At 47.6% G+C, this 13,516-nt stretch overlaps 1 protein-coding gene across 2 annotated transcripts in view; it reads left to right on the plus strand.

Moving 5' to 3' along the window:
• Window positions 1–13,516, plus strand: part of CLPB (caseinolytic mitochondrial matrix peptidase chaperone subunit B) — a 78,319-nt gene that overhangs the window by 40,077 nt on the left and 24,726 nt on the right. For both annotated transcript variants that reach the window (XM_053385343.1, XM_053385341.1), the window contains exon 7: window positions 9,913–10,027. In XM_053385343.1, the coding sequence (XP_053241318.1) occupies window positions 9,913–10,027 (115 nt within the window). The remainder of the gene's footprint in view (window positions 1–9,912; window positions 10,028–13,516) is intronic.

The following is a 13,516-nucleotide window of genomic DNA, read 5'->3' on the forward strand; positions in this document are numbered from 1 at the left end:
CACAAGAGCAACTCTCGCCTCCTGTGATTCTAGCAACTGGGATTCAGAAGAATAGCCATCCATCATGACTGGTAGCTATCAAGAGCCCTCCCCCGTGACTTTGTCTAGTGGTCTAGCTTGGTGGCTGTCACTGCCTCCTGCTGCAGAGAGTCCCACAGTTTAAGTGCGACGTGAAGAAGGACTTCCTTCTATCTGTCCTGAATCTTCCAACAAGAGGAGGGTCTTTGCACCATTGCATAAAGGAATGGCACTTGTCTCCATGCATCTCAGGGGGCTTCAGAAGGATGAGGAATTGGATGGGTCACAGCAGTCCTGAGCCTGGTCTTTTGCAGCCCCCTGGAAAATGGGCCCCCAGACAGTAGCTTCCCTTTTATTCCCTCCTCTTCTTCCTGTCCTCACCCTGCTACCAAGAGTCAGGCCCCTCTGTCGCTGTGCCCCATTCCCAGCCCAAATGTGTATGGGCAGGCTCTTGCTGTCGCCTTCTTCTTCTTGGGCGATCCCTCGTAGCCGAGTAAGATTGTTTTCCATAAACACAGGTTTTAACCATGAGTCCGTAAGTGACTGTGGAGGCCAATTCTGGATCCACACGTCCTTCCACAGTGGGGACATAGGTTTCCGGGTGGGAGTTGATCACAGCGAGGGTTTGCCAAATGTGTCACCACAACCATAGGGGCTCTTTCGCTTCCAGCTACGGTCACTCGCTCCGATGTTAATATGCTTTTGCACCACACAGGGTGGCAACTTCCAGGGCTAGGACAGAGGAGCTTGTCCATGCGAGTTCTGCCAAGCGTGTGGCAACCCCCCCCCCTCGCAAGAGATGGATGCTGTTGGGAATGAGCTGTTGCTGGAGGGAAGCCGTTTGAAATTTTTATAAAGGAAATGTCAGGAGTTGCATCCTTAAATCTCAGCAAGGAGAAGGGAGAGAGAGAGTCTCATGCTAACTTTAATGGGTCTCTGGAGCCTTCCTCCATGAAGCAGAGCTGCCCTTTAACTAACTTTTTCTCCACAAAGCCTTTGGATGATGAGGGGGAGACGCACAGATCTGCGCAGAGATGGGTCTTGCTGAAGGAGGCGGCAGCGGGTGCATAAAAATCTCGTGCTCTTTGGGGCTGCTTGGTGATGAATGTGCGGCTGAGGGGGATGTGGTGGCAGAGGGGTTGCCAGTCCTGCTTCCCAGCCCCGCCAAGAGTCTTTGAGAATTTATTGCTCATTTTGATCACTGCCACAGAATGAATTGGTGGCACTATTAACGGGACAGACACATCCCATCGATTTTATTTACATATGCTGGTGACAAGAGCAACAAGGAGTCTTCCTATGCGAAATCAATTTGTTTTTAGGGAAAAGTCTCCTGATCCAAATGGCCTGCTTCTCGTGAATCAGAGCCACCAGGTCAAGGCTGGAGTGGGCCAGCTAGCGGTTAGGTTGGCTGTTGGGCCTTCCTCCATCCTCTCTCCCAGTTTCCACCACCAGCTGGAAGCTGTTAGCAAGCCTGCCCTCGAAGGGCATGGGTGCTCAGTGGGCGCACCCCACTGGCGCACTCCCCATTGCAAAAGTAGATTTCCAAATACTTTTGCGAAAAGGCCATTGTACCTTCCCTCCTAACCGCCAAAGCCTCTTCTCTCTGCAAATCTTCCCGTAATTGGAGCTGTGACTGGGAGGGGTGCCAGCGTCTTTAATGAGCAATAAAAGGAAAAGAACACAATTACCTGGCTCTAAGAAGGATCCCGCTGTTGACATCTCAAGGTGAGGCCTCCTGGCAGAACTCATGGAGTGTATCTCCAGTTGTAATACTTGGCCTGGCACTCTGGTAAACTCAGGAGTTTGATGGGACAGGTTGGTCCCACCTGTTGCACAGTGCAAGGAAGCTGTCTTATATCTGCTTCCTTGGAAGGTTCAGGATGGAGAAAAGAACTTCACACAGCGCACAATTAGACTATGGAACTCACTCCCACTGGGGGCAGTGATGGCCACCAACTTGGATGCCTTTAAAAGAAGCTTAGGCAGAATCATGGAGGAGGAGGAGGAGAGGGCTACCTGTGGCTATTACCCTTACTGGCTATGCTCTGCCTCTACAGCTGGAGGTAGCTTCTGAATGTTCGGGTCCTGCTTGCAGGGGGCAAATGGTTGGCCACTGTGAGCAGGTAGCTGCTGCTCTAAATTTGTGGCTGCTTTGCAGTGGGCCTGTGTTATTGTTCTAGTGTGTGTGTGTAAAATATGTACATGCTTATAATATTTTTTACTTCAGACGTTTTTACACCACTTAGCTACATCTCTTACTTACTCACATCTCTCAGCATGTACATGAAACAAGCCACATAAAATGAAACAATAAAACCATACAATTCTTTATCCTAATACTGAACCCTTCCTAAAAATGCTTGCTGGAACAAAAACATCTTCGTCTTGCTGAAGTTCAGCAAAGAAGGTGCATTTCTAATCTCAGTTGGGAGGGAGTTCCACAGGTCTGGACCTAGGACACTGCATGCTTAGCTTCTAGTAGTTAAGAGATGTGTCCACGGGGGGACAACTCCCCACAAGATCTCAGTGATTAGGCCGGGATATAATACAATACAGTGGTACTACGGGTTACATACGCTTCAGGTTACATATGCTTCAGGTTACAAACTCCGCTAACCCAGATATATTACCTCGGGTTAAGAACTTTGCTTCAGGATGAGAATAGAAATCGTGCAGCAGCAGCGCAGCAGCAGCCGGAGGCCCCATTAGCTAAAGTGGTGCTTCAGGTTAAGAACAGTTTCAGGTTAAGAACAGACCTGCAGAACGAATTAAGTTCTTAACCCGAGGTACCACTGTACTTCATTGTTTACTGTGCACCACTTTGTACACCTTGAATGGAAAAGATGTCGGAATTCAAGCAAGCAGAGCCTCCAGCTCTTAGGAATTTGGCCACCCTCCAGGTGCCCGGCTTGAATCCTTATGACCTCCTGTCTGCGTCTCCCGGCAAGATCAAGGGAGGTCTCCAATCGGCGATTCTTCTCAAACGTGAAAAGAACACACCACTCCTCCCCCAGGGAGGGGGAAAGAGACAGACAGAAATATATCTACATGTCTTTATTTCTGTCTTTCAGCAGTACAGAGAAAACATGTCTGCACACTCTGCTTCCCAACGCAGAGAGAGTATTAACTCCGCCCATGTACTTCCAGTACAGGGTCATGTGCTGCTCTGAGGTAACATCCGGCTCTCAGAGCAGTGAATAGACTGTTCCTGGTTCCCACGGTACAATCCAATAACACCCACATCCTGTTTACCATTCCAGCCACCTGGTGCTTGCTTCTGCATTGCTCCTTTTTCGTAACATCCTCCCCCAAAAGAATCAATGCGTGTTGCAGCAAGCAAAGCATGATCCAGAGAAGAAAACAAACAGTTGTTATACACATAACACTCCCCTGTTGTTTCAGTTCCACCCTTGGAACTCCCCGCCACTGGTTTCCCCAGTGTACCTCTCTGGTTGTCTGGTTTCCAAGGAATGAGTGCATCTGCATTACCTTGGCTAGCAACTCTCTGTTGTGTCTTTGTCTCTGACTTAGACACAGCTCCAACCTGTTCTCGGTTGTTTACAACAGCAACACATGCAACAGCTAAGTTAGCAAACTCTTTTGAGTACCTCTTGGGTGGTTGACCCTTTGTAACTCTCTCAGACCTACGTATGAGGTGCTGATCCTCTCTGCTTACTGGTCCAGTCTCAGGACTCTTTGGAGAACTAGTTCCAATGGTAAACAGTGGTTCATCCTTCAGTTGTGAAGGCCTATCTATTGTGTGAGATTTCCTCTCAATGACTGTGACAACTGAGCTCTCCGAGCTATCAGTGTCATCACTTTCTGTACAGCTGAAATCAGTGAAATCATCATCATCTGAATCGTCCTCAGTGGGAAATGTGTGTACTATCACTCTCTCCTGTTCAGGAGCACTCTCTAGAAATTTTGTGAGAATCACCTGACCAGATTCAGACAAAATTACTCTGTAGAGACCCTTTTCATACCCCACAAAAATGCCTCTGGCATTCTTTACTCCACCTGGAGCTTCTGTTCTCACATGAGACCCAAAAACCTTGAAATGGGCAACAGAAGGTTTTCTGTGGAACAGTTTCTCAAAAGGAGAACTTCCCAACTCTTTTGAAACCTTTCTCATTTTCGTATAACAGAACGACATTAGAGACTCGGCCCAGTACTCATGTGGCAGATGTGAACTAAGCAGTTGCGCTTCCATCCCCTTTTGCAATTCTCTGTTCACCCGTACACAGACACCCCTGTTCCACGCTTCCGCTGAAACAGCAATCTTGTGTCTGATCCCCTTCTTCTGCAGGAACCTTTGGAAATCCTGTAAAAGAAAAATCTGCTTCTCATCTGTGAATAGACAATCAATGTTAGCATCATGCATACTCTTAACTTTGTCACAAAACTCCTGAAACCTCTCCAAGGCTTCCTTTGGCTTTCTCAACATATAAACCCAGACATAGTTAGAGAAATGATCCACACACACAAGATAATATCTTGCATTGCCTCTAGATGGTTCTAGAGGACCAATCACATCAGCATACACCCGCTGAAATGCTCTGTTGACTCCGGTCTTCTTCTTGCTCACACCTGCAAGAGAAACTAGGTTAGACACAGATGAATTACATTCCATGTAATCACTTTGTGCAAGAGTCAACAAATATAGTCCATCCTTCTGTTTGGCAGAAAGAAATAACTCTCCATCTTTGTAGATCTCGCAGCTTTCAGCATCGTAGGACAGTTTCAGTCCTCTCTTTGCAATCTGCGAAACACTCAGCAGATTGAACTTCAATTCAGGAACCAAGTAAACATTGTTTATTGTCAAGTCCAGACTCTTAAGATAGACAGTTCCCACGCCGGCCGCTTCTAGCTCCTGACCATTGGCCTGTGTCACAGTGAAGCTTTGCTTCTTAAACGTTGAAAAGAGTCCTCTGTGTGGGGACATATGAACCGTCGCTGCAGTGTCGATAATAAACGCGTTCCCAACATCTGGCGTGGTTCCTTTCGCCATCAATGCCTTTGCAGGTTCCACCATAGGCTTGGTATGACCTTTGCCTGACGCCTCAGGCTTTGCTGAGCGGCCCTTCGCTCCTTTTGGCTGACGTGGCTTCTTACAGCTCCGCTGAAGATACCCAGCCTGTCCACAAGTGTAACACTGGACAGCGTTCAAAGCTACAGCATCCTTTCCAGTAGCCTCATCGGTGGGGGAATTAGAACTCCGTTCCTCCCTCCCCCTGTCCTTTTCTTCCAGTGCAGCATGCCGGCTGTGTTCATCTAGAATCACGGCACTCAGGGGCACTCCCCCCTTCTTGGCATCCATGCTGAATCCAAGGGTCAGCTTTACAGTCAGTCTCAAGCCAGCTTTCACTTTCTCAAGCCAGTAAACTCCAAAAGCCTTTGTTTACTGCTTCACTGGCAGGCAAAACTTTGGGCTGTTTTCAAAATCCTTGCACAGCTGCGCAGATACACTTTCGATTTCCCAGGCTCTTTTTAGGCCATTCAGTAACTGGCAGACGTTGCCTAGCAACCTGCTCAGGACGGAACTCCTTATCTCACCACAGGAATTCCTGGTATGCAAGCTTGCTCACAGAGCTTGTTTTTTCAAACGCAGCTTGTGAACCAGAAAATAAATCTTTCTGCGTTCACTTTTCTCTCTTGCCCAAAATGCAGCATACCTTTTCTGGGGCTCCGTTGCCTTGAAACACACTCCTCTCGGTGTCCAGCTGTCTGTTTCAGCCTCTGGCTGCAGGCAGACGCTTTTCTTTATCTCCTTAGGTGCAGAGGATGGCAACGATTCATCGACCTCTCACCTCTCATGCAGATTCTCATAGATCTGATATCCATCGGACCGCTACCAGTTGTCGGAATTCAAGCAAGCAGAGCCTCCAGCTCTTAGGAATTTGGCCACCCTCCAGGTGCCCGGCTTGAATCCTTATGACCTCCTGTCTGCGTCTCCCGGCAAGATCAAGGGAGGTCTCCAATCGGCGATTCTTCTCAAACGTGAAAAGAACACACCACTCCTCCCCCAGGGAGGGGGAAAGAGACAGACAGAAATATATCTACATGTCTTTATTTCTGTCTTTCAGCAGTACAGAGAAAACATGTCTGCACACTCTGCTTCCCAACGCAGAGAGAGTATTAACTCCGCCCATGTACTTCCAGTACAGGGTCATGTGCTGCTCTGAGGTAACATCCGGCTCTCAGAGCAGTGAATAGACTGTTCCTGGTTCCCACGGTACAATCCAATAACACCCACATCCTGTTTACCATTCCAGCCACCTGGTGCTTGCTTCTGCATTGCTCCTTTTTCGTAACAAAAGAGGCATTTACATTTAAAGAAATTAAATACAGTGGTACCTCTAGTTTCGAACTTAATTCGTTCCAGAGATCCATTCTTAACCTAAAACTTTTCTTAACTAGAGGTGTGCTTTCGCTAATGGGGCCTCTTGCTGCTGCTGTGCCGCCGGCACACAATTTCCGTTCTCATCCTGGGGCAAAGTTCTCAACTCAAGGTAACTCTTCCAGGTTAGCAGAGTTTGTAACCTGAAGTGTTTGTAACCTGAGGCGTTTTTAACTCGAGGTCCCACTGTAATAGCCCATGCCTATGCAAATTTACTTACAGGTAAGGCACACTGGAGCTTGCACCCAGGTAAATGATGATGATGATGATGATGATGATGATGATGATGATAATAATAATTTATTTGTACCCCGCCCACCTGGCTGGGTTTCCCCAGCCACTCTGGTCGGCTTCCAACAAAGATGAAAGGTACACTAAAATGTCACATATTAAAAACTTCCCTGAACAGGGCTGCCTTCAGATGTCTTCTGAATGTCAGGTAGATGTTTATCGCTTTGACATCTGATGGGAGGGCGTTCCACAGGGCGGGCGCCACTACCGAGAAGGCCCTCTGCCTGGTTCCCTGTAACTTGGCCTCTCGCAGTGAGGGAACCGCCAGAAGGCCCTCGGAGCTGGACCTCAGTGTGCATAGAATTGCAGCCAAAGCTGGGTGTTCTGGCTGCAACCGCAATGTCACATAGCAGTGCGTTCCACAGGTTGTTTGCGCATTTTGCAGAGACACTCGCCCTGGCTAGACTGTTGGTTTCAGCATCTAACTCTTGAGTCTCTGCATTTTGAGAAGAGTCCTGTTCCTAGAGGATGTAAATTAAACACACACAAAAAAGAATCTCACTTCAGCAGGCAGATGGAAAAGAAAGGCAGTTTCCTTGCTGAGGCAGCCCTTTCTGGGGTTTTGCCCACTCTTGAGCTTTTGTGTAGCTCTCTCCCCCTTCCCCCTGCCTTTCCTCCGGCCCGTCAGTCACATCCGATAACATATATATTATGGCAGAGCTGCTCTTATGCATTATTTTCCTTTCAAAATGTAAAGAAAGAAAAGGCAGGAGGAAAAAAATTGGCCTATATATTTGGAAAGACATAGATGTATAGATGGGGCCGGAGTAGTTTGAGGCTGGTGATATATACGGAGCCTGAGGGAGCGACACCATTGGCGCTCTGGATTCAATCCAGCAAGTGCCGTCCCACTGGGATCCGCAAGGAAGTTATTGCTCCATTTTGAAGCATCAGGACTGATGGGGTGTCTCGGTTACAGGGTAGACAGATAACAGCAGCCAAAATTGGATTGGTTGCTATTTATTTTTTTTAACTTCTGTCAAGGTCACTACCGTAACAGGAAAACACCAGGAAAGCCGGTGGACTGCGCTGCCGGTTTCTCAAGCAGCGGCTTCTGCTGCCGCTTTTGCAACAAGAGCCGGTGTGGGCTGTGCTGCTGAGTAGGGGGATCAGACCACGGAGGGTGGTCCAGCTGGTCCAGCGTTCTCTCCCCACCCACCCACAATTGCCAGCGTGACAGTGACAGCCCTCTGCTGTTGCTTCTCCTCAGCACCTTTTCTTAGAATCCAAGAATCGTTGAGTTGGAAGGGACCCCAAGGGCCATCTAGTCCAACCCTCTGCAATGCAGGAATCGCGGCAGATTCTTCCAATGGCCCTCGAGGTTTTCAGACCTACACCCTTGTGCAAATTAGTTGAAACAAAGCCTGTTTTCTATCTTACTCGTAATCCTGTAATCAAAACAAACACGAAAAGTCATTATGGTGGCGGAAGCCTGCAGCCAATAGAAGGAATGATGCGCTCGCCACAATATATTGAGGTTTTACGAAAGAGAGTTATTCCAGATCTGGAAAAGAGGTACACATCAAAGCGGTGAAGGAATTCAGGACAGAGCAGCAAATACAGGTATTTGATTGACCAGGGAATTCCCTGGACATAAATCCCATTGAGAATTTGTGGGCTGTATGCAAAAGATGCCTCCGTTCTGTAGACTGTACGACTATGGAGAAGCTTATTCAGGTGCTGGTTCAAGTGTGGTACAGGGATCCGAAAATCAACAGTGACTGTTTGAAACTATTAAACTCCATGCCAAACCGTGTTCAAATGCTGCTTAAAAATAGCGGAGGTCATATCTGTTACTACACATGTGTGTACAAAGTACACATATGTGACTTTTGTACATTAACTACATTGTTTGTTTCAATTAATTTGCACAAGGGTGTAGGGCCCATCTTTAATTGAAACATGCACTTGGGGACCCACTTCTTTATTTTATTTTTAACCACATATTTGTATCTTGGATCAGTCGCCTCTCACCCTCCAGCTGAAGGCAAATGCTTTATTTTGAGAAATACCACTTCATTTCACATGCCTCTGAAGCTGAGGAGCCTTCCCTTCCCCCTTCCATAAATCTCAAGAGACACTGTTGGAGAGAGAGTGTGGCCACCCAGTTTGGGTAAAGGTAAAGGGACCCCTGACCGTTAGGTCCAGTCGTGGCCGACTCTGGGGTTGCAGTGCTCATCTCGCTTTACTGGCCGAGGGAGCCGGCGTACAGCTTCTGGGTCATGTGGCCAGCAGGACTAAGCCGCTTCTGGCGAACCAGAGCAGCGCACGGAAACGCCGTTTACCTTCCCGCCGGAGCGGTACCTATTTATCTACTTGCACTTTGACATGCTTTTGAACTGTTAGGTGGGCAGGAGATGGGACAGAGCAGTGGGAGCTCACCCCGTTGCAGGGATTCGAACCGCTGACCTTCTGATCGGCAAGCCCTAGACTCTGCAGTTTAACCCACATTGTGGGCTAAATCTCTTAATTTGAGGATCATCAATGCAAGGCTGTGTAGTAGGGAAAGGTCAACTTACTCCCTGCTCACCTGCTTCTTCCCAGTGCCCCCCCAAAAGCCAGTGTACCCCTAGGTCTCTCTCTGGCACATAGAGAAACTGCTCTAGAAGAGAGGCCCCCGGTTCCCTTCTCTTGCATGCTGGTTTTTAACCCCAGAACCCAGCGATGGCACCAGGTTGGATAGCTTTAAAAGTAAGAGCTGTTTGACAGTGGAACGGACTCCCATGGAAGGTAGTGGGTTCTCCTTCCTCGGAGAAGCAGAGGTTGGATGGCCATCTGTCATGGACGCACGTAGGGTAGGGCATTTTCAGCCACCCCAGGCTTTTTCTGTCTCTGTCTTCCTTCCCCTCCCTCCTGGTTTTCTGCTGCACTTTAAAATGCCCCCTCTTTTTTGGAGGGTCTGGGGTGATTAAGCTTTTTTAAATTAAGTTCCCACTGGTTCATTTTTGTGACCTTTCTCTGCCGCCATGGATGCAATTCTGATTATTTTCCTTGCATATTCATTTTACATGTGCGTCTGACTCATGTTTGCTAAAAGCATTGGATGTTCGGTGGGCTATAAATGTCTTAACATGGATAAACACGTTATTCCTATACCCAGCTAACCTCACGGCAGGTGATAGAGAAGATTCTTGCATGGACATCCTTACAGCATAGATGTTGGGATATCTTTTTAAGAGAGCAACTTCTTTTCCTCTCCACAGTTCCAGGAAGAGCAGCGCAAGAGGGAAATAGAGGAACGGCGAAGGTTCCCGCTGGAGCAGAGACTCCGGGAACATATCATTGGCCAGGAGAGCGCCATAGCAACTGTTGGAGCTGGTAAGATCTGGGGGTCTGATTTGATTAGCCTTCTGCTCTGCAAATCCTGCAGAGAAGCTGGAAGGGGGTTAGTTAGTGTGTGTGCACCCACATGTGTGTGTCACATAAATGTTATGCCATAATTTTATTTAAAACGTGTGTGTGCACAAAACAGGAATACCTTAAGCTGCAAAGCCGAGAATTCCAGCTTTTAAAAACTTTTATTCTTGTTTGTGGAGAGTCGCTTTTTTAATTGCTGGGTTTTTGGGTTGTTGTTTTTTTTTCTTTGCCTAAGATATGAAATCCAGGAAAATACAAGGAATTTTGTCACCAGTGAAGGTCTGGGCACCACTGTGTGTTGCAGCTGCCTACAGCTGTAGCACATAACCCTGCAATTTGGCATCTGGCACAGAATTCTGACTCCTGAAAATGTCAGAATTCGTATCTGGAAAGAAAAATGGATTTTAGTTCCTAGGATTGCAGGAATAAGCTTGGGAAGTATGTTCCTCGTGAAATCACAGATGCCTCGGGAAGGACACAGAACCAGGGGTTTCAGTTCCCTTGGTCTGCAAAAGTGGACCAGATGAGAGGAATGAAACGAAAGGTGGAGCCATAGCGTGGTGGTGGCCATGATCCTTTGGCCAAAAAGTTGGGGACAATAAGAGTTGGAATCCAGATCCTCCTTAGCATCCTCAACGTCCTCTCAAACGGAACCATTTTTTCAGATGATCTCTTAGCCGCACTGAATAGAGCAGTATCACTACTGCGCTGCTTGTATTAGGAAAGGAAGCTCCTCTTATTGCAGTGTATAATTGCTTCAGCCTTTCTTGCCATAGCAGTACTTGGCTGGCTTTTATTCCAGATTGGAGTTTTTTAAAGCAATATACACACTGCAACCGATAACAATAATAATAAATAAATAATAATAATAATAATAAAATTTATTTGTACCCCGCCCATCTGGCTGGGTTTCCCCAGCCACTCTGGGGAGTTTAAATCTTTCTCTGTGCATCCCACTCTGCTGGTGAGAGCAGAGTGTGCATTGTGAGCAGTCCTTTTTCCCCTGGAAAAACAGGCGCTGGTACTCACCATGAAGTTACTGCATGAAGTGCTACACATTTTAACAACAAGGGGGGTGGTACTGCGTACCCTTGAGTACCCCTGGGGGAGGCACTGGTTGTGAGAGACAGGATTGTATGCTGTGTGTATACCTTGAGATAGCAAAGAAAGGACATTTTTCCTCCCTGACCTGCTAGTTTTCTGTGTGCAGGCTTTCTTCTGTTCTGCTTTGTGGCAGGGGGGAGCGTTCAGTCACCTGAACCTCCCGCTTCCAGGTAGAAGGGGTACAGGGCACGCCCAAATTAGCCACTTTATTCAGAGCTAGGCTTTGTCAGTTTTGCAATCCATTACAAAGTTTCTCATGGGTCGCCTTCTAAGAAAGAAAAACTTTTGTCTCTGGATTGGCCTTCAGAGAGTGCGGCAGAGTCACAAATAAAGTTGAAATGTGGGGTGGATTCCGAGTGTCTGCTCAGCGCATGCCCATCCTCGGGACTCAGAGGGTGCTGCTCTCCCAAATAAAGTCACTCTATGTCCTGGAGCCTGTCACAGGAGACAGGTCCCTCCTCCAAAACAGAGAGATCTTTGGAGCTTGGGACTGCAATGGGAGGCAGAAACAATGCGAACGACTTCAGGGCCTCGGAAAGTATCTCTCTGCCCTTCTCCCGGAGTCCATTGTGCAGTAAATAAAGAATATTAAAACTCTTTGTCAACCTCCTGTTACTGAAATCTCCCCCTGTTGTGTTTGCGAGACCATTAACGGCGATAAATGGAAGGAAGGGGATGTGGGCTGTTGAAGCCTCTTTTTATATTTTAACTGTGGCCAAAGGCCAGGCTGAGGAGGCCCCAGAAGGCAGAAACTGATCCTAAACATGTCCTAATGGGCAGTCCTGCCCCTGCTTGAGTCAGAGATGGTTCACACAACCTACTCCCTGGCGGGAACCATCCTCACAGCTTTGCAGAGAGCGCAACAAAGGGCTCTTTTGGCCTGTTAATATGAGTCATGAAAGACTGGAAGAGGGAAGTTGAGTACAAGTCCGGCTGGCCTTCTCATCGCCGGAAATCCCAGCTCCCAGAACATGCATCTTGGGGTTTTCTTTTCTAACAAATCCTTATATCTTATCCAAACATTAAACAATGCTTTTCTAACAATATGATTTTTGAACGCTTTATGTGCCTTTACTTTATCGTACCACGCCAACCAAATGCATTATTGAAACCTTCCAAATCCAGCACGTCAGTGTTTTCAAGAAGCAACCATTCTCTCAGCCAGCAAAAAGCCGCTGATTCATAATAAAGTTTAAGGTCTGGCAGGGCAAATCTACCTCTTTCTTTAGCATCAGTTAATATCTTAAATTTTATTCGAGGCTTCTTGCCCTGCCAGACAAATCTGGAAATATATTTCTGCCACTTCTTGAAACAGTCCATCTTATCCAAAATTTGCAATGTTTGAAACAAAAACAACATCCTTGGCAACACATTCATTTTTATCACAGCAATTCGGCTCAACATTCCTTCCAGTTTATTGATTTGGGGGTTCCTTCCAATTTAATGATTTGGGGGGTTGGTGGGGAGAGGCAATCAAACTTGAGATGAGCTTGAAAATAAATGGGACAGTGCCTGCGAAACCACTGAAGCTTGATAGAGCCTAAGCGAAGCCCTTCTCGGTAGAGGATCTATATTCTCCGTCGCTGTTTACGCTGCCTCACGGCTGGGATGAGAAGAATGAAATCGGGGAATGAATATTGATGTGCAGATTTGATAAATTTGAATAATTTGTAATGATCATATCCTTCATGTTTTCAGTGCGTGAGTCTTCCTGGGCACTGCACAAAGATCCAATCAAAGGCCTTGTGCCTTCAGGCAAAAATAGTGCAGAAAGTGGCATTTTTCTGGTTGCAGAATTTGCGTTTGGGGGCAGGAGACGGTGGGACGCTTATGACTCTGGTCATCAAAGCAATTGGTGACTCGTCATTTGGTTAGGGATTCTGCCCCGCTTGCAGGCAGTGGAGGAGACACCTGAATGGGACACGGCTGAGCAATAGCTGAGACCCCATGAAAAGTGGGCAAGGCTCCTCAAGCCCCTTCCCGCCTTTGCTCTGCCACTGCCTCCAGCTTTTTAAGCATCTTTCTGCAAGCATGCGTTCTAGGGGCATAAGAAAGAGCTTGGTTTCTCTAGAATCTGACGGGCCTGGGTGGCCCAGAGCTGTGCTGTAAATGAAGATCGCGGGACGTAGTTTGGGCCTTGGGTTTGGGAGGGCGAGGCTCTCCCCTGCAAAGGCACCACATGTGCACCCTGGTTAGAGAAAGGCTGTGCCTGGAGGCAGCAGCGGGGCTAATTAGGGAGCTTTGATTAATGGGCAGGGCCTCTCTCTGACACAGGTGGTGGTGGGGCTCGCGAGAGCAGCTGCCTTCATGGAACTTCCCTTTATTGAATTAGGCAGGACCAGGCGC

The sequence above is a fragment of the Podarcis raffonei genome, chromosome 4 (assembly GCF_027172205.1).
Source record: "Podarcis raffonei isolate rPodRaf1 chromosome 4, rPodRaf1.pri, whole genome shotgun sequence".
NCBI lineage: Eukaryota > Metazoa > Chordata > Lepidosauria > Squamata > Lacertidae > Podarcis > Podarcis raffonei.